The sequence below is a fragment of the Musca autumnalis genome, unplaced genomic scaffold, assembly GCF_047663935.1.
Source record: "Musca autumnalis isolate F117 unplaced genomic scaffold, ASM4766393v1 scaffold_1, whole genome shotgun sequence".
In the NCBI taxonomy this organism is placed as follows: Eukaryota; Metazoa; Arthropoda; class Insecta; order Diptera; family Muscidae; genus Musca; species Musca autumnalis.
Genome location: NW_027411644.1, coordinates 207,973,305 through 207,997,770, shown reverse-complemented (window position 1 = coordinate 207,997,770; position 24,466 = coordinate 207,973,305). Strand labels below are relative to the sequence as shown.

General features: G+C 36.8%; 1 protein-coding gene across 4 annotated transcripts in view; it reads right to left on the bottom strand.

Annotated features, from left to right (window-relative positions):
• Window positions 1–24,466, bottom strand: part of Keap1 (kelch like ECH associated protein 1) — a 62,124-nt gene that overhangs the window by 21,973 nt on the left and 15,685 nt on the right. Inside the window, exon 1 of one of the 4 annotated variants that reach the window (XM_073959993.1) lies at window positions 7,333–8,290. The exons of 2 other annotated variants lie outside the window; for them this stretch is intronic. In XM_073959993.1, coding sequence (XP_073816094.1) covers window positions 7,333–7,513 — 181 coding nt within the window. In that variant the 5' untranslated portion in view covers window positions 7,514–8,290. Of the gene's footprint in view, window positions 1–7,332; window positions 8,291–24,466 lie in introns of those variants that run through there. One more of the 4 variants, XM_073960001.1, reaches the window with a different exon arrangement.

Genomic DNA, 24,466 nt, shown 5'->3' with positions numbered 1-24,466 from the left:
TCAGAACTTTTGACAAATTTTTGAGTCACTGTAGAATATAGAAGCACACGACATAACCAAAACATCCGTTTGTTTCTCACTAATTTTATCATCGTATAATATATATATATATATATATATATATATATATATATATATATATATATATATATATAATTTTATATTATATATAACTTTATTTCATATATCATAAAAATTTAAAGTGGTTTGTGCAGGACCTTTTTTCAATATTTAAATCGAATAAAAGTTACTTTAGTCGTTAATTGGCAAAAGGTGATTCATTCGTGCAGCAACAGGAAATAATTTTTTGAGAAATTTTTTCTTTCATATCATAGAATTTAAAAAATAAAAAACAATAAATTTTAAAGTGGTTTGTGCTTAACCTTTTTATACCCTCTGCCTTTAGGCTATGAAGGGTATATGAAGAAAAGACAAAATTTTTTAGTTTTCCACAAAAAAAAAATTAAAAAATTTTTTTTAAGCTACATGAATGATTTTTGGTACATAGATTGGGAAAAAAATCCCATTCTTAAATCTGTTCGAGATACTAATTTTGGTTGTTGCGCGCAAAAGTTATGGCGGTTTCAATTCTGATAAAAAGAAAAAAATCTTTAAAAGACTCTAATCATTATATTGAGAAACTCTCTTAATTAGGGGCTCCTACATACTATATGGTTACTGAGGTCCGATAACCTTAGTGAAAAAGTTGTAAATTTTCGCGGAAATTAGGAAAGCATTCAAAACAATTTGTAGTTTACAACTTGTTCTAATAAAATTCAATCTGTTTATGCATCTGAAAAATATATAAAAAATATGTACGTAATCTAAACATTGCGAAAATTCAAATGAAACCAAAACTATACAAATCCGTTTAGCGGTTTGCATATTATAGCAAAAAACAAAAAATATATTGAGGAAATTTATAAAATTTTTGTAAGAGAAAATATTTAATAAAATTTATTTTGTGAGTTAGTTGAACAAAATGTAAGAAAAATAGTTCGGAGTTTTTCTTCTATTTTAGTTAAATTCCACGCAATAAATCACATTTTTTATTCTAATCACTTCTCGAAAACACGCTAACATCTAGCAGAAGATATGGATATCTTTCAAATAAATGTTGGGTTCCTTTAAATGGGGTATAATCTTGAAATAAAATTGTATCGGGTAATGTTCATTTTAAAATGCGTGTAAATCGCGACATCTTCAAAATCACTTGATGCGCATGCGGTTTACCAATACAGCGAATTCTTCTCTTTTAATTTGTACACATTTGCCAGGATTTACTTTGGCCGCTAAGATGTAGCATCGTCTGCAGTTTAGTGTGCAACAAACTGTATTACGCTTATATTTTGCACAAAGTGCATACACTTTTTATGCGCATCCGATTTCACTATCAACCGTGAAAAAATACATCGATCTAAACATATTTCAATAAAATCCTTCAAGAACCGTGGATGTAGCATCACACAGTATTTTTTGGATAAATCGGAGACAGCTCCCATGCCACTAAATTTTTCAAACCGCTGTTTTCGCACAAACGCGAGTGATGATTCACTTTCTTCATTGAAATGGAAACGATCCACATAAAACGCGAATTAGTCAGCGATATTTTGAAAAACATTTTTCGCAAATTTTTCAATTTTTGCAGTAGCCATTTCCGCCGTTCTAGTAGGTGGATTTTTACGATCTGTGATTCATATGATCCGGATCGTCGAAAAACTAAAATATCGCGGGGTACCAGCACACTCAAAACGATATTGTAAATACTGTACCCAAAAAATAGGTTTTTTAGAAAAAAATATCGCACTAAATATTGGCCTTTGACAGTAGATTACTCTGCTTCTGTCTGGGCTACATACTTAATATACATATCAGATTATGCGAAATCGCGAGTTCTTTAGTCCTATAATTGGTTTTTCGAAATATCCGAATGCGCGTCTCAGTTACATAAAAAATACAAAAAACACCTGAAATCCGGCTTCAAAATGTCAGCATCCATAAATGGTGGATGCAGTGGAAATTTTGGAAAGTGATACATTAGAAGTGTAATCTTCATTTTGTATTCTCCAACTTTTACTTTGGACAGATGTCCGTCATTTGAATGGATTAATCAGAAATCGAATATCAATGTAAAAAACCTGTTTAGATTCAACGTTTTTTACCTATGTTTTTTCCTTTACGCGGTCGTAACTACCACGTAAATTAATTTTTTTTGCTAAATTTTTGAGCTTTGTACAAAAACATCTAAATTAATCCAGCAATAGTCATAGTTACTGGCAAACTACAATAGTTCACGTATTATAATAGTGCAAACCTTGGCTTCATGGAAACTAAAAAATTTTGACTTTTCCTCATATACACTTTCATACGGGCAAAATGTGCCTCATCGAAATAATGGTTTTAGACTCCAAGTATGTTTGGACGAAATGTGTTTCAGACAATTTGGAGTCGATTGAGCAATGTCCGTCCGTCTGTCTGTCTGTCTGTCTGGCTGGCTGGAGCGCACGATAACTCTCGAAGGGATGAACCGATTCGGTTCAAATTTTGGCTTTCGTAATATTTTGTCCAAACTTAGTTTAAGTTCGAAGATGAGCTCTATCGGTCCACTCCTTCCGGTACCTCCCCCACAAAAGTTCGAAAATGTTCGGAAAATTTGTACGCACGATAACTCTTGAAGGGTGTAACCGATTTGGTCCATACATTGCCCATCGTGGAGCGTGTACCAGACTTAGATCAGGTTTTAATATGGACTCAATCGGTCCACTCCGTCGGGTACCTCCCACACAAAATTTTGGAAAAGTTCAGTTTAGGAACATCTCTCGAATCGCTTTCATTTTTGCTTTAGCAACTTGTATTCACTGCCCTCCATACGACGGTATAAGTTTCATCAGGGGCAAGTCCATACTTCCTGAGAAAATAGCCTGAAAGTTGCAAAAAACCCCTATGACACCGTGTGAGGAGGTTGGAGGGCAAAATAACTCTCGAACAGGTCTGCCGATTCGTTCCAAAGTTTGGCCTTAGTAATATTTTGTCCAAACATAGTTTAAGTTCGAAGATAAGCCATACCGGTCCACTCCTTCAGGTACCACCTCCACAAAAGTTCAAAAATGTTCGGAAAAATTGTGCGTACGATAACTCTTGAAGAGAGTGGCCGAATTGGTCCATACTTTACACATCCTAATATATCTACCAGATATAGATCAGGTTCAAATGTGGACTATATTTGTCCACTCCATCAGGTACCTCCCACTCAAAATTTCGGATACATGTTCACTTTAAGACCTGCTTTCGAATCACTTTGATTTTTTTTTAAGCAACTTGCATTGCTGCCTCATTTGCGATGGTAAAAGTTGTTTCAGTGGCAAGTTCATACTTCTTGAGCAAACATCCCTGAAGTTCTAAAAAACCCCTATGGTACCATATGTGGTGGCTGGAGATCCATTCTTTTTAGTATCTCCTCCGCAAAACTTTTGATATTAAATCCTAATCAACATTTTTGCAGTTCAAACGCCCAAAATTTTTAAAACTCCCTAAATACATGCGTGTTTTGGAAAAAAATTGTTTCAAAATACACAGGCTGAGGGTATATCTCTGTCGACAAAGCCGACTGATACTTTTTTACTTGTTTATAATAAAATAAAATCAAGGATATTTAAGGCATTAATAGACAAAAGTTCTTTCATTCTCGCTACATGAAATCGATTTTAAGAAAAAATATCAAAAACTCATAACCCTAGTCCACAACTTCCGGTTCTTCCCCCCAAATATTTAAAAAAATTCACTAAAATGTTATGCATGATATCTCTTGAACGGGGCAACCAATTTGCTCCAAACCTTGGATCTCCTAATATTTTGTTCAAATTTAGCTTAAATGTCCCATATCGGTCCTCTTCTTATGGTGCCTCCCCACAAGAGTTCCACATTTGTGTCCAAGTGCAGTTTAGGGTCTGTTCGAAGATCCTTTGGATATCTATATCGATGCTGTTCGCTGTGGTCCAGTTTAAAGCGATATTATGTTTTCCGTGGACAAGTTCATGCTTCCTGGCATACTGGTCCAAAAGTTATACGATGACCCACTGGAATAACTAGATATGTATGTATGGACCAAGTCGGTCCATTCCTTTAAGTCCCTCCCCCGCAACACTTGCACTTTAATCCTAATACACATTTTTGTCGTCAAGCTCAAATGTTCAAAAAAGGCCACAAAATTCTGAAAAGATCCTAAATACATTCGATCTGTCCTTAGATGAAAGTTTAAATTCACATAGGCTGAGGGTATATCTCTGTAGGCAAAGGCGACTGATACTTTTTTACTTGATTTAGCTGCATTTTGAATTCTGCTGGACAATAAAACACAAAAACCCTGATCTGTTGGTATAACCTAATGCAAACACCAATATTATAATCGCCAAAAATTGTGTTTTTGTCCTGCACTATTATTAACATTTTATTGCAATTGTTATAGGCCATTTAGATATGACATCATTAGCCGGATTTAGCGCATTATCAGGATTTATTTGCTAAATCCAGCGATAATCTACCAGATTTTCCATACAAAAATAAATCCTCGTAGTGAGTAGATTTGTTTTAAATCCGGCATAAATCCTCATCGTATACAACTCTGTTTTTTTGCAACATGCTGCTAGAAAATACAAAAAATTCCAAACAGGGACAAGAACAAGTGGGAAAAGCGTTAAGTACGGTCGGGCCGAACTTTTTATACTCTCCACTACAAATTTCAGCCATTTCGGTGGATTAATGAAAATCGGAAGCTACCGTTCTATTTGGGCTATATGATAGCGTGGACCTATACCTACAAATTTCTGGGGGAAAGTTTTATACCCCAAACGAAGACTAAATACCAAATTTCAGCCATATCGGTGTGATAATGAGGCTAAAACGTTCAAAATATCGAAAATCGGGAGATATTGTATTATGGGGGCTATATCAACACGTGGACCTATATAAACATTTTATGGTAGAAATGTTTCTTAGCCTCTGGAAACACAAAATACAAAGTTACAACCGATTCTTTGGTCAAATGGGTCTAATACATTCAAAATATATTAAAATGACGCGTACTTTGTATGGGGCGTTATATGGGGGCTATACCAAAACGTGGACCTATATAAACCAACTTTGGTAGGAGAGTTTTTTGGCCTCTGGAGACACAAAATACCAAATTACAACCAATTCGGTGGTAAAATGGGACAAATATCTTAAAAATTCCTTAAAACGACGACGCGTCACGCGTATGGGGGCTATACTAAAGCGTGGACCTACATAGCCCGCTTTCAATACCAAAAGTCCTACGTACATATAATAGATTTCCCTAAAATTTCATCCACCTACGTCAATCGGTTTGGACGCTAGAGTGATTTCCACAGACGGACGGACATGGCTATATCGATGTAGAATTGTACGCTGATCAAGAATATATATAGTTTGTGGGGTCTACAATGATTAGTTCGAGTAGTTACAAACGGAATGACAAACTTAATATACCCCCATCCTATGGTGGAGGGTATAAAAAAGGTAGATGCATCGGTGAATTGCTACAACGAAAATAATTTAAAATGTCAAAATTTGTAAACATGGCGAAAAAATTAAACTTGCTTTGATACACACTATGGCACAATTACCAAGGTAATGGTATCACACGAGCTGTTCAAATATGAAATGTTAAATCCCTTTATAAAAAAAATTATTTTAGTTATAATTTTCCGAACAACATAAAGACAATTTTGACTCTTCATATTCAAAATTTTACGATACCACTACCTGGGTAATTGTGTCATGATAGCTTTGTTCCTTTACTTTTCATACCCTCAGCATTTATGCTAACGAGGGTATATACACTTTCATACGGGCAAAATGTGCCTCATCGAAATAATGGTTTTAGACCCCAAGTATGTTTGGACGAAATGTGTTTCAGACAATTTGAAGTCGATTGAGCAATGTCCGTCCGTCTGTCTGGCTGGCTGGAGCGCACGATAACTCTCGAACGGATAAACCGATCCGGTTCAAATTTTGGCTTTCGTAATATTTTGTCCTAGCTTAGTTTAAGTTCGAAGATGGGCTATATCGGTCCATCCCCCACAAAAGTTCGAAAATGTTCGGAAAATTTGTGCGCACGATAACTCTTGAAGGGAGTAACCGATTTGGTCCCTACTTTGCCCGTCGTGAAATGTGTTCCAGACTTAGATAAGGTTTTAATATGGACTCAATCGGTGCACTCCTTCGGGTACCTCACACACAAAATTTCGGAAAAGTTCAGTTTAGGGCCATCTCTCGAATCGCTTTGATTTTTGTTGTAGCAACTTGTATTCACTGCCCTCCATATGACGGTACAAGTTTCATCAGGGGCAAGTCCATACTTCCTTAGAAAACAGCCTGAAAGATGCAAAAAACCCCTACGACACCGTGTGAGGTGGTTGGAGTGCAAGATAACTCTCGAACGGATCTGCCGATTCGGTCTAAAATTTGGCCTTAGTAATATTTTGTCCAAACATAGTTTAAGTTTGAAGATAAGCCATATGGGTCCACTCCTTCAGCTACCCCCAATGGTAGATCTGGTAGCAATGTCAAAAAGAAACATAAAAAATCAATTTTCGTATTTTATTTCACAGTCCTTAATTTAGTTCGACTTTTTCTTCTGTTTTTCTTTTGTTCGTCCATTTTTTTCTTCATTGTGAAATAATCGTCAAACAAAAGTCGAAAAATGAGTTCTACCATTTTTTACCTGCAGAAATTTGTATGGTAGCCTGCGGTAGAGGAGAAAGGCGTATGTGCTCTCTCTCCTCTCTCACTCTCTTAAAAATTGCTGCCAGTTTTACCACTTTTTGGGGTTAAGGAACGCTTTGCAGGTTAAAAATGGTAAGGAATGGTAAAAATTATAACCTCAGGTAAGTAAAGGAACACAGCTGATATATCATTGCAATAAATTTATAATTTACCGTATGTTTTTTGAGACTAATTAAATTTACAACAACTTCTTTTGACATTTCAAATTCGATCAGATGGTCTGATGCATCTACCTTGGTAATTGTGCTATGAACAAAAATCAGCTGACTGACATTTAAATCCTCCAAAGGTATATCCAAATGCAATGAGATTTGTTCTGGATTTATTAAATCCAGTTGAGGATTTATGGCTAGTCTAAATGAGCTATTATACTACGGTTACACTAGAGTTTTTTGCCCGGTTAACCCACTTCGAGTGGATTTATTTGACATTTACACTATGGAATTGACATTTGAAATCCAAACCCATTGGGTTAATCCGGTAAGTGTAACCGGGGTATTACACAAATTATTTTCAAAATGTTTTTACCTTCAACATCCATTGGTGCTGCTGCCGGATGGTGTTGATGAAAATGAACATTATTTAATCCTTGATGCATGTTGCTGTGATCAATGTTGTTGTTATTATTGTTGTTGTGATCATAAGGAACATTTGGTTGATTTGAAAGCATAATACGACGGGCAATACTGTTGTCTAAGCGGCGAGGCATTTTGTTTAGAATATTTTTCTATACAATTTGTTTAAAATATCCCAACTATTTCGTTTTGTTTTAAATTGTGTCTCCTTTGACGTGATGACGACGTTTAACGATTTATTATCTTAAGTGCGGGAGTTTTCTTTTTTGATATTTATTGGTTTTGTTTGTTTTATTTTATTTTTTGTTTTGTTTTGGACGTGAAACAAGGGGCCAAAGTTCAATGAATCTTTTTTTTTTTTTGTTTTTTGTGCAAATTAGTTAATAACACTTATGTTTTGTGTTATCAACGCAAAACGTTACGCGTACACTATTTACACACGCACGCACACCGTTACGGTAAATACATGATATTTAAACAAATACATAGTGCTGACATCACTTTTTAGAAAAGATTTAAAACAGCACAAATTTAAAATTTAATAATGACAACAAAATTAGTTTGTTTATATTTTTTGGATTATTTTTTTTTTTTAAATTTTGTTTGAATAGCAAAGAAGACTTTTTCACATGTATTATTATTACAATTATTTGTATTATTATTACAATTTTTTTGCAAATTAATTTCACTAATAATATACAAAATATGTTATGTTATATTAGCGGGTCGTGTGTTTTTGTTTATATGGCACTAGTAACTTTTTTATTCCACGCTTCTTTGGTATTCTTCCGGCATAAAGTGTAAGTATCGCAGCCGTGTTAGAACTAAATCAAATAAAAAATGTGTATTCGTGCAAACTCTCTCGTATAGCCAACAACCAACCAAGTAACCAGCTGCGAACCAAGTACAATGAAATGGCCAAAATTTTGAAAAGCATACACTCAAAACGCTATAAAACACATACAATGTTTTTGTTTTTTTTCGACTCTTCATATCTTGCTTGGCACCTTATTACTCGAGCAGTGAAGTTTCTGCAAAGTCATGCTGTTTTATTTAATGAATACTACCTCTATCCCCAACAATGTGCCTAGCGCGCATTCGTTTAACTTCGTCATAAAGGGTTATCGCATTGGCTACAACAGATGTTTTTGTTTTGTTATTTATATTCGGTGGAAAATATTTGTAAATGTTAAAAAATAAAATTCTGAGATACTACACCATTTTCGGAATGATAAGAGTATCGTTTTGCGTTGAAAACTTGCTCATTCATTATTAAACAAAATATAAATTAATGTTTTATGATATGATATGTTTGCGTTTTCTGAATTAGGAATTTCTATTTTTTCTACGAGTTCTACTTTATCCCAGCAAAATGTTCGATGCCAAAGATGTCATTCAATCATGGGTGCAAGTGAGCTGGCATGTCATCTTTTTAGCACCTTCATCGATGAATTTTATATGAGCGTGGACCCCAAAAGATGCTATTCATTTTTGGATCGTCATTTACACAAATGCTTTGACATGTCATTTTCACCAATGATTTGGCATGTCATTTTCACCAACATTATCATTACGACGAGAGTTTAAACAACGTTGGTTGTAATTTCGAGTCTCCGACAACAACAAGCCTATTGTAAATAATTAATCTTATATATTTAGAAAAAACTTTATAAATAAAACCACAAAATTCATCTCTATTGGATCGATGGAATGGGTTCAAATGCTGATGAAAATGTCGGATCTTTCACGACTTCTTTTGCATGGGTTCAAAAGCTGATGAAAAGATCGGATCTTTCACGACTTCCTTTGCATTGGTTCAAATGATAATGAAAAGATCGGATCTTTTACGACTTCGTTTGAACCAATGCAAAAGATGCCATGAAATCTAGTCATCGCATGGAACCCCTTCCTACAAATTTTGCTGGGATCTTGTGCCAAATTTCCATGCGTATATCTCTAAAACTCAACGAGTTACATCTCATTCACTACCAGTTTGGCATAATTCAGTAAGAAAGTTTTTTTGAGTTTATTAAGCACTAAAATAATTTAAACCGTGCTTGATCTTGTACAGAAATTTAGCACTGATATCTGTTTGCAAAATAGGGTCCAAGTAGTTATTTTATTTTTTGCGTAATAATCTTTTTAAGTTGGAAAGTCAAATTTCGACAGCCAACTTAAAACGCGTTATTCTCGATTTTTTTAGATGTGTCACTCTTTAAGTAAATGGGCGATATGCAGGTTTAGACACATTTGGTTTGATAAGTTCAAAAAAAAAAAAACAACATAAGTAACAATTTATTAACCGCGTTCCAATAATTGTAAAATATTGTTCATACGAGTATGTAGGCGAATCAGAAATTCTCGAATCAAATTCCAGCAGGCGCGTATATCTAAATCGTCATATCAGTCGAAAGTAGAAGCATAAAAGGTTTGCTAAAATTTTTCAGTAAAAGCTATGGAAAAGACCTCCTAACTACAGTGACTGTCACTGAAAATGATGCAACATGAAATAAAAAATGTAATCGTTGATAACGAATTGAGATTTTTAACAATTTTATTTCTCAATTTAAAAATGCCAATTTTACTTTTCCGGTAAAATTTTAGTATAACGGTACAATAAATGAAATATTTTTCTATGCCATCTTAAAGATAACTTTTCAGTCTGCAAAAACATTTTTGAAGTTATTAAGGATTACATTTTTTATTTCATGTTGCATCATTTTCAGTGACAGTCACTGTAATTTTATAGACAGGTGATCACTAGAGGTATTGTATAGACAGAAGACAGAGATCTCTTGACGTCTTCTATAGCCAGAGGACCTATTGGGTCGTTTATAGACACCAATACTCCTAAGGACAAAATACCTGTAGGAGTCCTTCATTGATAGAAGACCTCCTGAGTTCCTCTCGTGGCATTCTAGGAGTCTTCCATTGACAGAAGACTTCTTGAAGTCCTCCTGAGGTACTCTACAGAGAGAAAACCTCACGAGGTCTTCTGTATAGAGACAATTTCTTAGGCCTTCTGCAGAGAAACGACCTCACGAGGTCTCCTACATAGAGAAAACTTCTGAGGCCTTCTGTAGAGAAATAACCTCTTGAGGTCTTCTATAAAGAGAAGATCTTCTAGATCTTCTATAGACAGCAGACCTCCACAGTTATAGACAGAAGACCTCCTGAGGTCTTCTATAAATATAAAATATAGATACAGAGGAGGCCCTGAGGCCTTCTAAAAAGAAATGACATTTTGATGTCTTCCCTAGAGAGAAGACCTCTTGGGGTCTTCTATAAATATATGACCTCATGAGGTCTCCTATATAGACAGAGGACCTCTTGAAGTCTTCCATTGACAGAATACGTCTTTAGATCTTCTATAGACAGAAGACCTCTTGAAGTCTTCCATTGACAGAAGACATCTTTAGATCTTCTATAGACAGAAGACCTCCTGAGGACTTTTATAGACAGAAGACCTCCTGAGGACTTCTACAGATAGTAATGTCCAGAGGTCTTCTACTGAGAGAAAAGCTCTTGTGGTCTTCTATATAGAGAAGACATCATAGGGTCTTCTATAAATTCTATAAATATAATAATACTAGCAAAGTGCCCGCTACTTCGTATGCGTTAAATATACAAAATAAATAAACAATATATAATATAGAATGGTGGAAACATTTTGTCACGCCTACACAAAAGCAATCCACATTTTTTGAGATATTTTAATTGATGTTCTCAGCGCAAATATGGCCTAACCCAACAACCGCCATCGTCATTTCCAGCTCTATCTGTTCCCTCAAAACCAATTATAGAACTATTAAGTACTTTACATGTAAATACATAAATACTCGTACGAACCTCCTCCTATTATTTCAAAATTCCCTTCACACAATAACAAATTGTACTAAATCCTTTGCCATTTACAACTATTTATGGCACATATTTCTTAAATCGGACGTTTTAAGCAAATGATAACAATAATCTTAATTCCAAATCTCACGAATCTAGATCTATCCGTTCATCCAATACAAAATTGTACCATACATGGAACCATTTCGTACCCCTAAGTGTACCTAATTCCACATTTTAGGATTCGAGCGCTATAATTTCACCCAAATCCTAATTGTACAAAATGTAGTACTTTTGTAAGCATATGTACGCATTTCCAAAACTAACCCCAACAGTAATATTAACTCCAAAATTCAAGATTCCAGCTCTAACCGTTCGCTCAAATCCAAGTTGTACCAAATTTAGTACCGTTTAGTACCTTCCGTACATATAAGTACGAGTTTCCAAAACTTCCTCAATCCTACACCCCAACATGGAATTAAGATCCAAACTTCAAGATTCCAGCTCTAGCCGTTCGCTCAAATCCAAATTGTACCAAATTTAGTACTTTTCGTACTCATAAGTACGAATTTTAAAAACTACTTCCATAGCTCAATCCTACACTCCAACAGTAATCTTAATTCCATATTTCTTGATTCCAACTCTATCCGTTCGCTCAAATCCAAAGTGTACCAAATTTAGTACTATTTAGTACTTTTCCTACCCATAACTAATAAATTTCCAAAATGTTGTCAATCCTACAATTCAACAGGTATTTTAATTCCAAACTTGAGGATGGCAGCTACATCAGATCACCGAAATCCAAATTGTACTAAATTTAGTACCATTTAGTACTTTTCGTACCCATATGTATAAATTTTCAATACTACCTCAGTGCTATGTTCAAACAATAAGTTTAATTTCGAATTTCAGGATTCCAGATATATCCGATAACCCAAATCCAAATTTGGTACCATTTAGTACTATTCGTATCCACAGTACGAATTTCTAAACGTACCTCTATCAACACTCCAACATCAATTTTAATTCCGAATTTCACGATTCCAAATGTATCCTATCACTGAAATCCAAATTGTTCCAAATTTCCAAAACTTTATCAATCTTACACTCCAATAGTACTCCTTATTCCAAATCTCGGGTTTCCAGCTATATCCATTCACCCAAATGCAAACTGTACCAAATTTGGTACCATTTAGTACTTTCGTACCCATGAGTACGAATTTCTACTACTACCTCAATCCTACACGCCAACAGTAATCTTAATTCCAAATTTCAGGATTACAGCTGCATCCGATCACTGTAATCCAAATTGTACCAATTTTGATACCATTTAGTACTTTTCGTATCCAAAGTACGAATTTCCAAACCCTCCTCTTTCAACACTGCAGCTATATCCGTTCACCCAAATCCAAAACTACCTCAGTGCTATGTTCAAACAATAAGCTTAATTCCGAATTTCAGAATTCCAGATACATCCGATAACTCAAATCCAAATGTGGTACCATTTAGTACTATTCGTATCCAAAGTACGAATTTCCAAACCTACCTCTATCAACACTCCAACAGCAATTTTAATTCCGAATTTCACGATTCCAAATGTATCCCATCATTGAAATCTAAATTGTACCAAATTTAGTACTATTTAGTACTTTTCCTACCCATAACTAAATTTCAGCTATATCCGTTCACCCAAATCCAAATTGTACCAAATTTGGTACTATTTAGTACTATTCGTACCCAAGAGTACGAATATCCACAACTACCTCAATCCTACACGCCAACAGTAATCTTAATTCCAAATTTCAGAATTACAGCTTCATCAGATCGTCGTAATCCAAATTGTACCAAATTTAGTACCATTTAGTACTTTTTGTTCCCATAGGTCCGAATTTCCATACCTACCTCTATCCAATAGAGTTGGGTAATCTAGTTCCTAGTTCCTTGTACTAGTTCCAAAACGTATGAGTAACATCATGAAATATAACGTGTGATAGTAAGTATACGCAGTTTGTTCAAAGAAAAAATGTGGGCCATTGGAACTGCGAAGTGAACTAGATAGTTCCAAATAGTTCCTTTGGCACAACTCTACTATCCAACACTCCAAAAGTAATCTTAATTTCGAATTTCAGGATTCCAAATGTATTTGATCACCCAAATCCAAATTGTACCAAATTTGGTACCATTTAGTACTTTTCGTTGCCATAAGTATGAATTTCCAAAAGTATCCCAATCCCACACTCCAATAGTAATCTTAATTCCAAATTTCACTATTCCAGCTCTATCCGATCACCTTAATTCATATTGTACCAAATTTGGTACCATTTAGTACTTTTCGTACCCAAAAGTACGAATTTCCAAAATACCTCTATCCTACACCCCGACTGTAATCCTAATTCTAAATTTCAGGATTCCAGCTCCATCCGTTCCCCCAAATCCAAATTGTACCTTATTTGGTACTATTTAGTACCTTTCGTACCCATATGTACGAATTTCGAAAACTACCTCCATATCTCAAACCTACGCTCCAACAGTAATAGTAATTCCAAATTTCAGAATTCCAACTTTAGCGGTTCGCCCAAATTCAAATTGTACCAAATTTAGTACCATTTAGTACTATTCGTACACATGAGTACACATTTTCAAAACCACCTCCTTATATCAACTCATCTTGTAAACCCTGATTTTCATTCCAAATTTCAAGATTTTAGCTCTATCCGTTCACGTAATACCAAATAGTACTAAATTAACTTTTAGTACTTTTCGTACACTTATAGTTCGAATTTCCAAAAACCCTTTGGTACACGTTTCCATCAGTGAACCTCATTCCAAATTTCAGAATTCTAGCTCTTCGCGTTTGCCTAATACTAAGGGTACCATATTTAGAACCTTTTAGTACTTTTGGTACCGTTCTAGTTCGAATTTCCAAAAATCCAGCCTTATCTGACACCTTCGGACCAAGAGTGACCCTCACCCAAAATTTGAAGATTCTAGCTCCAGCCGTTTAGTATGGGCGTTGATTATCAGTCAGTCAGTCAGTGAGTCATCATTACTGAACTCTTTTATAAGTATAGATAAACAGAAGACCTCTCGAGGCATTCTATAGACAAAAGACCTCCATTGACAGAAAACCACTTTAAGCTTACAGAACACCTCCTGAGGTCTTCTATAGACAGAAGGCCGGTTGAGGTCTTTTATAGGCAAAAGACCTCCTGAGGACTTCTAAAGACAGAAGACCTATTTAAGCTTACAGAACACCTCTTGAAGTCATCCATTGACAGAAGACCTCCTTAGGTCTTCTATAGACAGAATACCTCCTTAAGTCTTCTATAGACAGATCCTGGGGTCTTCTATAAATCCCATAAATATAATTATATAGACAGAAGACCTCTCGAGGCATTCTATAGACAAAAGACCTCCATTGACAGAAAACCACTTTAAGCTTACAGAATACCTCCTTAAGTCTTCTATAGACAGAAAACCTGCTGAGTTCTTTCATAGACAGAATACCTCCTAAAATCTCCTATAGACAGAAGACCTCGTGAGGTCTTCTATAGATAGAAGACCTTCTGAGGTTTTCTGTAGGTAGGAGCCCTATAGAGGTCTTCTAAAGACAGAAGACCTCTTGACGTCTTCTATAGACAGAAGTCCTATAGAGGTCTTCTATAGACCACAGACCTCCTGATGCCTTCTATAAACTATAGACCTGTTGAGGTCTTCTACAGAGAGAAAACCTCTTAAGGTCTTCCACATCTTGGGATCCTTAATAGACACCACACCTCATGAAGGCTTCTACGTATATACCAAAGGCCTTCGAGGTATTCTATAGAGAGATGGCCTTTTGCCGTATTCCCTCTATATAAGACGACCTCTGGTCCTCGTCTCTCTATAGAAGATCTCAAGAGGTTGTATAATTCTTGGGGGAATGTATAAATCTTGGATCACTCCATTCAATAGCTATTGTGCGCACGGCACCAGCTATTTTGGTTGGTCACCGTGGGATTATATTTTGTTATTTCTCTCTTTCTAGATGAGCTGATTTATCAGAAGGTTTTTGTAAATGAAAAAGAATGTCAGAGAAATTGTCATCACAAACCACTACACTACATGTTTCGCACTTTGGTGAGAAGCGCTCATCAGGTGTATTTTTGTGCGGCAATCTGACTATGTCTCTACCCTAAATTTTTCCTTCTATATATACTGAATTTATTGCAAATTTGCAATTAGGAATTCAATACACCGGATTTATTTAAGGCAGATGGCATTGCCAACTCTAACAATCTTATTCATTTACGAGTTTTTTGCAGGACGGACTTTATTTCCACACAGCTGTAATTGTCTCCCACATGTAGTCACATTTAACTGTTCTAGTTTTTGGGATGTGTTTATTTTTAGAACGCAACAACAACAACCATTTGGTTGCAATTTTTTTATGTTGGAACGTTTTGTTAAGCCGGGCTCGGCTTGCTTTATTTATGTTTACCTGTTAAGGCGATGATGATCATATGTTTTAATTTTGTTATTTTTCTCTTTCGAGACGAGCTGATTCGGATTATATTGTTTGAATGAAGGCTAATCGGAAAAGTGATGGGAATACGAATAATATATTTGTTCACAAAGCCAATCATCTTCAAACGTCAACATCGCCTGGTGTCATCTGTTCGCGCATACGAGGCTCTGGCGAACGTTCATGGGTGTTATAACCCTAACCCGATGCATGGAAGAAATACCCGCCGCACTACCAAAATATCTGTAAATGTCAACTCGACAAAAATTTAAAAATCGTAGTCGACTTTTGCATAGAAGGTAAATCGCATAATCGATTATCTTGTGATCGATTTTCGAGTTTGCTCATAGATTAGGTGTGTATTTTTACGTGATAATTTGTAATAATTATTACGAAATGTTACTAAAAGCTGTCTTTTTACGCAAAAGTTCAGTAAAAGAGAGCGAAGTGAGAGAACAATTTTGACAGTTGTTTGCTGAGAAATTGCTAAAATTTGCTGAAAGAATTTTTCCCAGCAACATTTAGCAAGTTCGATCAGCTGTTTTTTAATCATCTGCTAACGGTCAGCTGCTCAATGTTTACCTTATTTTTGTGGAAAAAACTATAAATATTACGATTCAGCTATATTTATAGATTATTTTATTAATATATTAATAAGTTTTTATTTATTTTGCTTAAAATTGAAGAACTTTTTCATTGCTTTGGAGTTAGTTTTTATTTCATGCATAGGCGCCAATGTTTTTGTTTTGGTTATCAACTGTTATCTTGCGAAAGATTACTAAATGCTGTCTTTTTACTTTTTTCTCTATTTTCGTATCAAAGAGTAAAATCTCTCTTACTCTCTAAAAAGAAGTTACTGAATAATTATTACTGAAAAAGTAAAAAGACACAACTATTGTTGACTTCGCGGGTTTACAGTTTTAAAAGAAAACTCGAAAATCGATTTGCTACTGTTATAAAAATGTCTAAAATCGAGTTTTAGACAAACTGAAATAATCGCCAGACCGAAAAATCTCATTTTCAGTTTTAGACCAAAATCGAAAAGTCGTAAAATCGAATATTGCTTTCCATCACCTATGCCTAGTGGCACCCACAGGGGCAGGCATCAAAATGTGTTGGCCGAAATGGACCATCTTGGAACCTGATGTAAGTTTGGAATAAATTTTACGATTTGCAAAGTTTGGACCAAATTGGGTAATCATTTCGAGATTTATCTTCGGTAGAAATTCCAAGATGATCCTGGAACAGCCCTTAAACTGTTCTTAAACATTTTTGAGCGTTTTGAAAATCAATATTCAATAGTCAACTTTTTTGTCTTACATGTTATTCACATATTTAATAATAAAAAAACAAATACCAAGCCTATATATTTTTTGCTTCAACTGTATAAAGAAAATGAAAGCAAAACTTGTTTCGATTAGTTCATCAAACGTTATCAAAATCTATAAAAAAAATGGTGCTTGCTGATAAATGAATGTTCGCTCGCGTTCACGCTCAAAACAGTAAAGAATTGCGTGTGACTGATAAATTATAGCGGCATTTAAATTTGATTAGAAATTAGAAAAAAAACCGAATTTTTACATTGAAGAAGTTATGCTTTATTTATTTTGGGTATTTCCGATAAAGTAACACTACAAAACGTTTGAAAGTTATCATTAAAGTTCAACAAACCTGCCGACAACGAACATAATCTACTGTACACGTGATATTTTGAAAGCCAAAAGCAATTGAGTTGTAAATATATGACTTCGGAACGTGGCGGCGTTACAATTGTCTATTTTGAAAATAATCTTAAAAAATCTGTAAATGAAAGAAAACGCCTACTTTGAATGCCAAGGTCAATAAACCAAGTTTCGCAGGATTGAAATGAGAGCACGGTAAGGCGGAGTTCTGTACCCCATTTTAGTTTTTATTTTATCGTTCCCGATTTTAACATCGACGACGGGAGCGTAATCTAAAGTTATGTCCTTATTCACTTTCTGGACGCGAGAAGTCAACAACCAGCTTTATATTTTCGTCGATGGCAGGTGTATCCCCACTGTTCATAATCCAAATAATTTTAGGGAAGTCATCTATAATCTCCTTCACTTCTCTTCGTACGACACCCACAACAATTAGAAGGTGAAATCTTCCTTGGCCTTTTGGTCGAGGATACATATACCTCCCGAATTAGAGGTTCCCTCATTGAAGCCTGGACGTCTCAATGTAGTATAGACTTAGTTGTCAAGTCATTGCTATGGTACTGGAGGGCTATATTATTGCCCTGAGCCTCCGCCAGTATAGCGCTTCTGCTGGGACCGATGACGAAATGGACACCACAGTCATTATCGACGATAATCTGGCCTTGGCGGAAACACCCAACATTCAAACATACAACCGCCGGACGCTAATGAGGATATACTCCCGACTAAAACCTTGGTTGAAAAGACTCTCACCGTCTTAACCATCTCTGCGACTCGGTTAGCTAAGGAGAAGAGCGGTTATCGCAGATCGATGAACTGCTTCAGGAAGTTCATCGAAAGGGAACACTCGGTATTCTGGCCTTGTCATCAGCGGAAATACATAAGTCATTGAAGGCAGGACCATCGGAGGTACCAGCATGTCGACCATTAGCTGCAGCCGATAAAACTAGCCTTCCGAGGCAGGACCCTATTGAGGGTGGAGCCCTGACCAAAACATGGCTGAAAAGGCTCCCACCGCCTCAACCAACTCTGCGACTGCTCTTACTAAGGAGAAGAGGGGCTATAACAGATCGATGAACTACCTCTGGAACTCCATCGGCAGGTAACCTTCGTCTTTCTTGATGAGTGAATACATATTAATCACGATTAATCTCAGGGTGGTGAGTAAGTTTGAAAGGAAACATCCTCACTTACCCAAGAGAAGTCCTGAAATTTATAAGCTATCACTCATACCGATGACCAGTGAAGAGGCCAAGCTGGGTTCAACGCCGACATCGACCCCTATAGATCCCCAAAGTCAAATTGGGAAGAATGGTGACTTGACTCAGCTCCCTGAGAAGGATTCACTTACCTTCCTTTCAACTATTTCTTCAAAAGAAGTGAATCAACCCCAAATAAAACCAAGAAAGTAGAAGGTCGGAAAGTCTGACCTGGAATAGGCCTTTGTAACTGGGGGTGTGGCTCTTTCCACAACCAACTTTCTTCATCGAAGAATACGGTGTAGAGGGTCAGGTCAACGGAAGAACCACACCCCAAGGCCGACTATCAAAAGAAGAATAACAGGAAAGACATTACTGCTATGTCAGTTACTAAAGCTAACTTGATACAAAAGGTGTTTGCCGGGTGGCGGCGCTGGACAGAAGACTGGCAGACCAATGGTTCCGGATTAACTCCGAGTAGCAGTCATCGATAGATCTGATCCTGATGGGAAGATCAGTGACAATCGATGTATGATAATTGGGGATCGACGTTGTGTTCGCGGGCAACGGGGATGCTTTCAAACAGACGCACTTCGGTAGCGCTGCCCCCTACAGAGAAACGAGGCCATATGCTGTGAAAACAAGGAATCTTTAGACTTTTGGGAACACACAATATATTGCATTGACGAACTCTGGAAAGGGTGCAACCAACGGCTGTTAGTTTAAAGAAGATCCCCTATAGACGGATACTGTCAGCATGGGAGCAACCACGCATACTGACAATACTCAGTACACAAAATCCTAATCTACTGACTAGCTCTTGGAAACTTGTTAGTCACCGTCCGGAGAATGGGGCCTTGCGATCAGGGTGTCAATAGACAAGCCAAGAATCCAAGCCTTCTAACTCCTCTGCCGACTATCAAAAGAAGGAGAGCTGGAAAGACAACAAAGCTATGCCAGTCTCTAAAGCTAACCGAGCCAAAAGGTGTTTCCGAATCTTCTCTCATGGGTAGCAGCGCTGGACAGAAGACTGGCAGACCAAAGGCACCGGATTAACTGCTACTTGGAGCGGTCATCGATAGAGTTGATCCTGCTGTCCGACGTTGTTTTCGCGGGCACTGGGGTCCTCCCAAATACACGCAGTTCGGTAGCGCAGCCCCCTACAGAGAAATCAAAGCCATCTGCTGTGAAAACAATGAATTTTTAGACTTTTGGGTCCAGCTCACATACTGACAATACTCAGTAGACAAAATCCCAAGGACCTGACTAGGTCCTGGAAGATTGTTAGTCACCGTCAGGAGAATGGGGCATTGCGGTCAGGGTGTCAATAGACACACAAGGCCAAGAGTATTTAAGAATTCGTGAAGGAAACTGCATTTTGGTCTAGGATGGATAAGGTTCCGTCTAGCTCAAAAGTAGTGAAAAGCGCAAGCAGCAACCGCTTCGCATACTGCAGATAAATCTTAATCACTTCTCCGCTCACGAAGTCTGAAGTTGATATCGCCCTGTTTATACAAAAATAGGGTTGCTGACTAAGCGACTTCCAACTTAATAGCAACATTAAAGCCATTGGTCTCTCTTTCTTCAATTATTCCGTCTTTCATGAGCGACACAAAATAATGCCCCCCGAATTGCTACGGGTTGCGTCCAGATGCAAATGTGTATCATCTTCCCGAAGGTATCGGTATGCTGTCTGTTTTACGTTGTGATGACAGATGCACCATCTAGACGCATCCGTAAGGACTACAGGTGCTTTCGTAAGGACATCCAAGGCGATATTTCATCTCAACACCGTGCATCCGGTGTCCGAAGCAATAAACGAATACAGATGCAACAAAGTGCTAAAACTGCATTCTCCAGCAATTTCGGATAGTAAGTCGATTTTTCCAAGGCAAATTCGTTCCATACTGGAACAACTAAGGTTCTGACTCCGCTTGGGTTCTTCTTCGAAAAATTCTACAAGTTTTACTTTGTAATCTCAAGACGTAGAACTACATATCAACTCTTACTACGAAAGTCAAAGATTAGAATTGTTTTAGCCACCACCGTATAAGATCAATGACAAGTGGGTATAAAAAGGCATTGAGTGCTGCAGGCTATGTTTAGACGAGGAAGCGACTGAAACGATCGAACAGCTTCTATGCCGTTATCTTAGTCTGATGAACAAGTAGTCTATAATAATGAAGATTTCTCCGTATCAATCCGGTACATAGAACCTGCCGGCGTAGAATAGTACCGATACTATTAAACTCCACCTTTCAGAAATTCCACACCCTCCAGACAGCATAAAGATCGTAATATCCGCCGCTAAATCCAGAGCCACACTGTTCACCACATGGACGCCTGAAATTCCACCTGCACAACTGAAATTAAGTTCTCCCTGGACATATTGGTCGATGGTGCCTTGATGACGACCACTAACTACCCCAAGATACGTTCATGCAATTCACAGTTATCAGCCACAAAATCATACGAACAAAGATCTCAAGTCCTTGTTGACCTCATATCTAGCAATGGGCCTGTCTGTTATGCAAATGTTACCGCTACGCAGTGGAAGAATTTTCAAACCTACCAAAATACCGCCCTAAGAACTGCAACAGGGTGCCTCCTCATAACATCAGTGGAGCCTTTTCAACGTTTTACAGCTACATCAACACAACAAGATGCTGTCGATGCAGTAGTATCTGCTTGGGTGTTATCGCTGAGAACACCCCTGCCACGATTTAGTGGACAGGCTTCCCCGACCGAAACACGTCCGGAGAAATATTTGTAATGTGGAGGGAGAGGTCCAAAGGTATAAAGAGGAATCTCTAGATTAACGAGCCCATCAGGCAGGCTTGATTAGCATTCGTACGGATGCAGGTGAGCAGGCAGTATAAAGGTACAGTGTAAATGCCGTACTCGGAGACCATCCCAGGTTTTAGCCCAGTTAAGATTCGAACGATAAGACGGAGTCCTCTCTCATATCAATCAGTGCACACTACTACTACAACCTAATTTTTATCGCCGAGTCCAAAGGATTGTCGGAGTGACACCACTTGTAGAGAAGTTGTGGCTGATATACTCTGGAAATGTCGCCAAACATTGCGCTGAAGGGTATTTTGTCATCGTTGAAAATTTGACGTTGCCTAGCCTGGTAATCGAACCAGGGCATTCAACGTGTGCCACGTTGGCAAGTCTTCCTTTCCCTTCTGGGATGTTTGTGGAACAATTATATTATATGATCCAGACGATGCAGCCGTTTCAAATCATATTTGGCCCGAATTGATGGCACGATACCCAACACATGTCCTACATTTGGATTGGGACACGCTGCATTTGTTTAGTTGCCCAGCTAACCCCACTAATCTGTCTCCTGATTTTTTATGGACGCAGCAAGTGCAGGTTGCAGCATTTATGAATGTGTATACAGAGGAACCCGAACCAAATAACTGAATTAAATATACGAACAACAACATCAACAACCTAATCAATTCCACGGCAGCGGGTTCTTTCGTACCGGATTGAACCGAAACCATAGTGTTTCGGCCAGCGCACTGTCAGGGTTTTGAGGCAACAAATCATAAGGGCAATCTAGAACTTCAACTTCCGTGTAGATGTTAATAATGGGCCTAGAAACTAATCTGCCAAATTTGGAAAAATATCGGTTCATATGTAGATATAGCTCCCATATATATGTATGTTCGCCCGGTTTCAAAAAATTTAATTGGACAAACACGCACATTCTGTCCAAATACGACGAAATTTGGAAAATGTAACAGAATTTGGATATAGCTCCCATATATATATTTCATGTTACTGATTGCCCAAACACGAAAATTTTTATGAAATTTGGAAAATATTACGGAATTCGGACTAGAAATAAGTTTCCATGTTTTATCGGTTCACATTTTTCATTCGATTTGATGTTATTGTAAACCAAATTCGTAAAATAATTAAGATCCGGATGAAATTCGGAACTTCTGACCGAATTCAGACAAGAGTCTTCAATTTTTGTTATAACCAATTCAGATTTAAATATAGCTTCGATAAATATTTTCATCCGATTTAATGTTAATTTGATTAAAGTGGTGTTGCGTATCATAAAGTCGTCCCCGTCCGACTCTGGTCTTTTCCTGCGCACAGAAATTATTAATTTAGTTAAGGTGTGCACAAATATCGCTCATTTACTCAAAGAGTGACGCATCTCAAAAAATCGAGTTTCGAGAAAAACGCGTTTTAAGTTGGCGATTGAAATTTGACTTCTCTACTTGAAAAGATTAATACACAAACACTAAAATAACAATTTGGACCATATTTTGCAAACAGCTAGCCAGATAAACATAACAAACAAACATTGTTCCACAACATCCCATACGGGACAAGGGAGACTTCTCTCATATCAATGAGTGCACCCCGATTCATAGTTAGCTCAATGATATGGGACCTACAGTTTATCGCCGAGTCCGAACGGCGTGTCTTAAGATCTTAAGATCACTTGTGGAGAAGTTTTACAAGGCTGAAATACTCAGGAAATGTCGCCAACATTACTGAGGGGTATGTTGCCACCGTTGAAGAATGTTTGATGTTGCCTGGCCGGAGAATCGAACCCCCGACCTTCTGCGTGCAAGGCGGGCGTGCATACCATTGCACCACGGTGGCACCCAGATATCAGTGCTAGCCAGATATCAGTGCTAAATTTCTGTGCAAGATCAAGCACAATTTGAAGTGTTTTAGTGCTTCTTAAACTCCAAAATCGTTTTTGTTGAATTATGCCAAACACGTAGTAAATGAGCTGTAACTCGTTGAGTTTTAGAGATATCAGCATGAAAATTTGACACAAAATAAAGTAGAAGTCGTAAAAAAACAGAAATTACTAACACAGAAAACGCGTTTTTTGACTTACAGCTGTGTTCAAAATAATAGGAGTGCCCATACACAAAATGGAATAGTCCAAAAAAACATGGTTAAACTTCTAAATTTTTCCGAATTCTGTATTTTTTTAACATTGTTGGTATCCCAACTGTTAACTCATTAGCAGAAATGTGGCAATTTGTTTTAAATTATTTACTGTTTACACCAACATTATTAATCGCCTTCAAATTTTTTGTTCAAAAAAATAGGAGTGTGGAAGAAAAAGGACAATAAAAATATATTTTGTTTAATTTACAACCAAAACCGTAAATATTTTAGTTAATAGTAGTAAATTCAATAGATTTGAAATTTGTTTGAAAACAAAAATCCTTTGGTGTTAGGCAAAAACAGGATATTGTCCTTGAGGCGATTTTCCCATAAATTGAGCTATTATTGGGCAATTCAATGGATTTTATAGACAAAATTTTTAGTGATTAGAGTTCTTTAAAACTCTGGCTGTTACATAGAAAAATATATAGTGATTATTATCTCATTCATTTTTGTATTTTGATCCTTGAGACTCGGTTAACTCAATTTCCATTGGCCCTTATGTAAGGATCGGCCAAAAAAGCGTATCTATAATGCATTTATTCCTCGACCAAAGAATGTTTTAAGGCCTTCAGCACCTTATCTCCTCCCAGGACAATTCGTTTTTTCATATTTGAAAAATTTGATGATTGGCAGATATGATACCTTTTTTTACACGCTTTCTTAAAAAGCAAACTTTAAAGAAATGCTTTTGAAGTTGCCCTTTCGAATATGTTTATTAGGTTTTGAATCGTACAAAACACAGTTTTCTAATGGAACTAATCTGAATGAAGTATTTTTGAATGAAAAACCTAAGTTTATGTAGAAAAATATAGTACGGTGTATACCAAACCTAGTGTAGTCAAAGCCTGCCTAAAACAAAATGGGGTATAACTTCATTTCAAGGTTTCACGCTTTAACAATTTTTTGAATAGAAGCGAA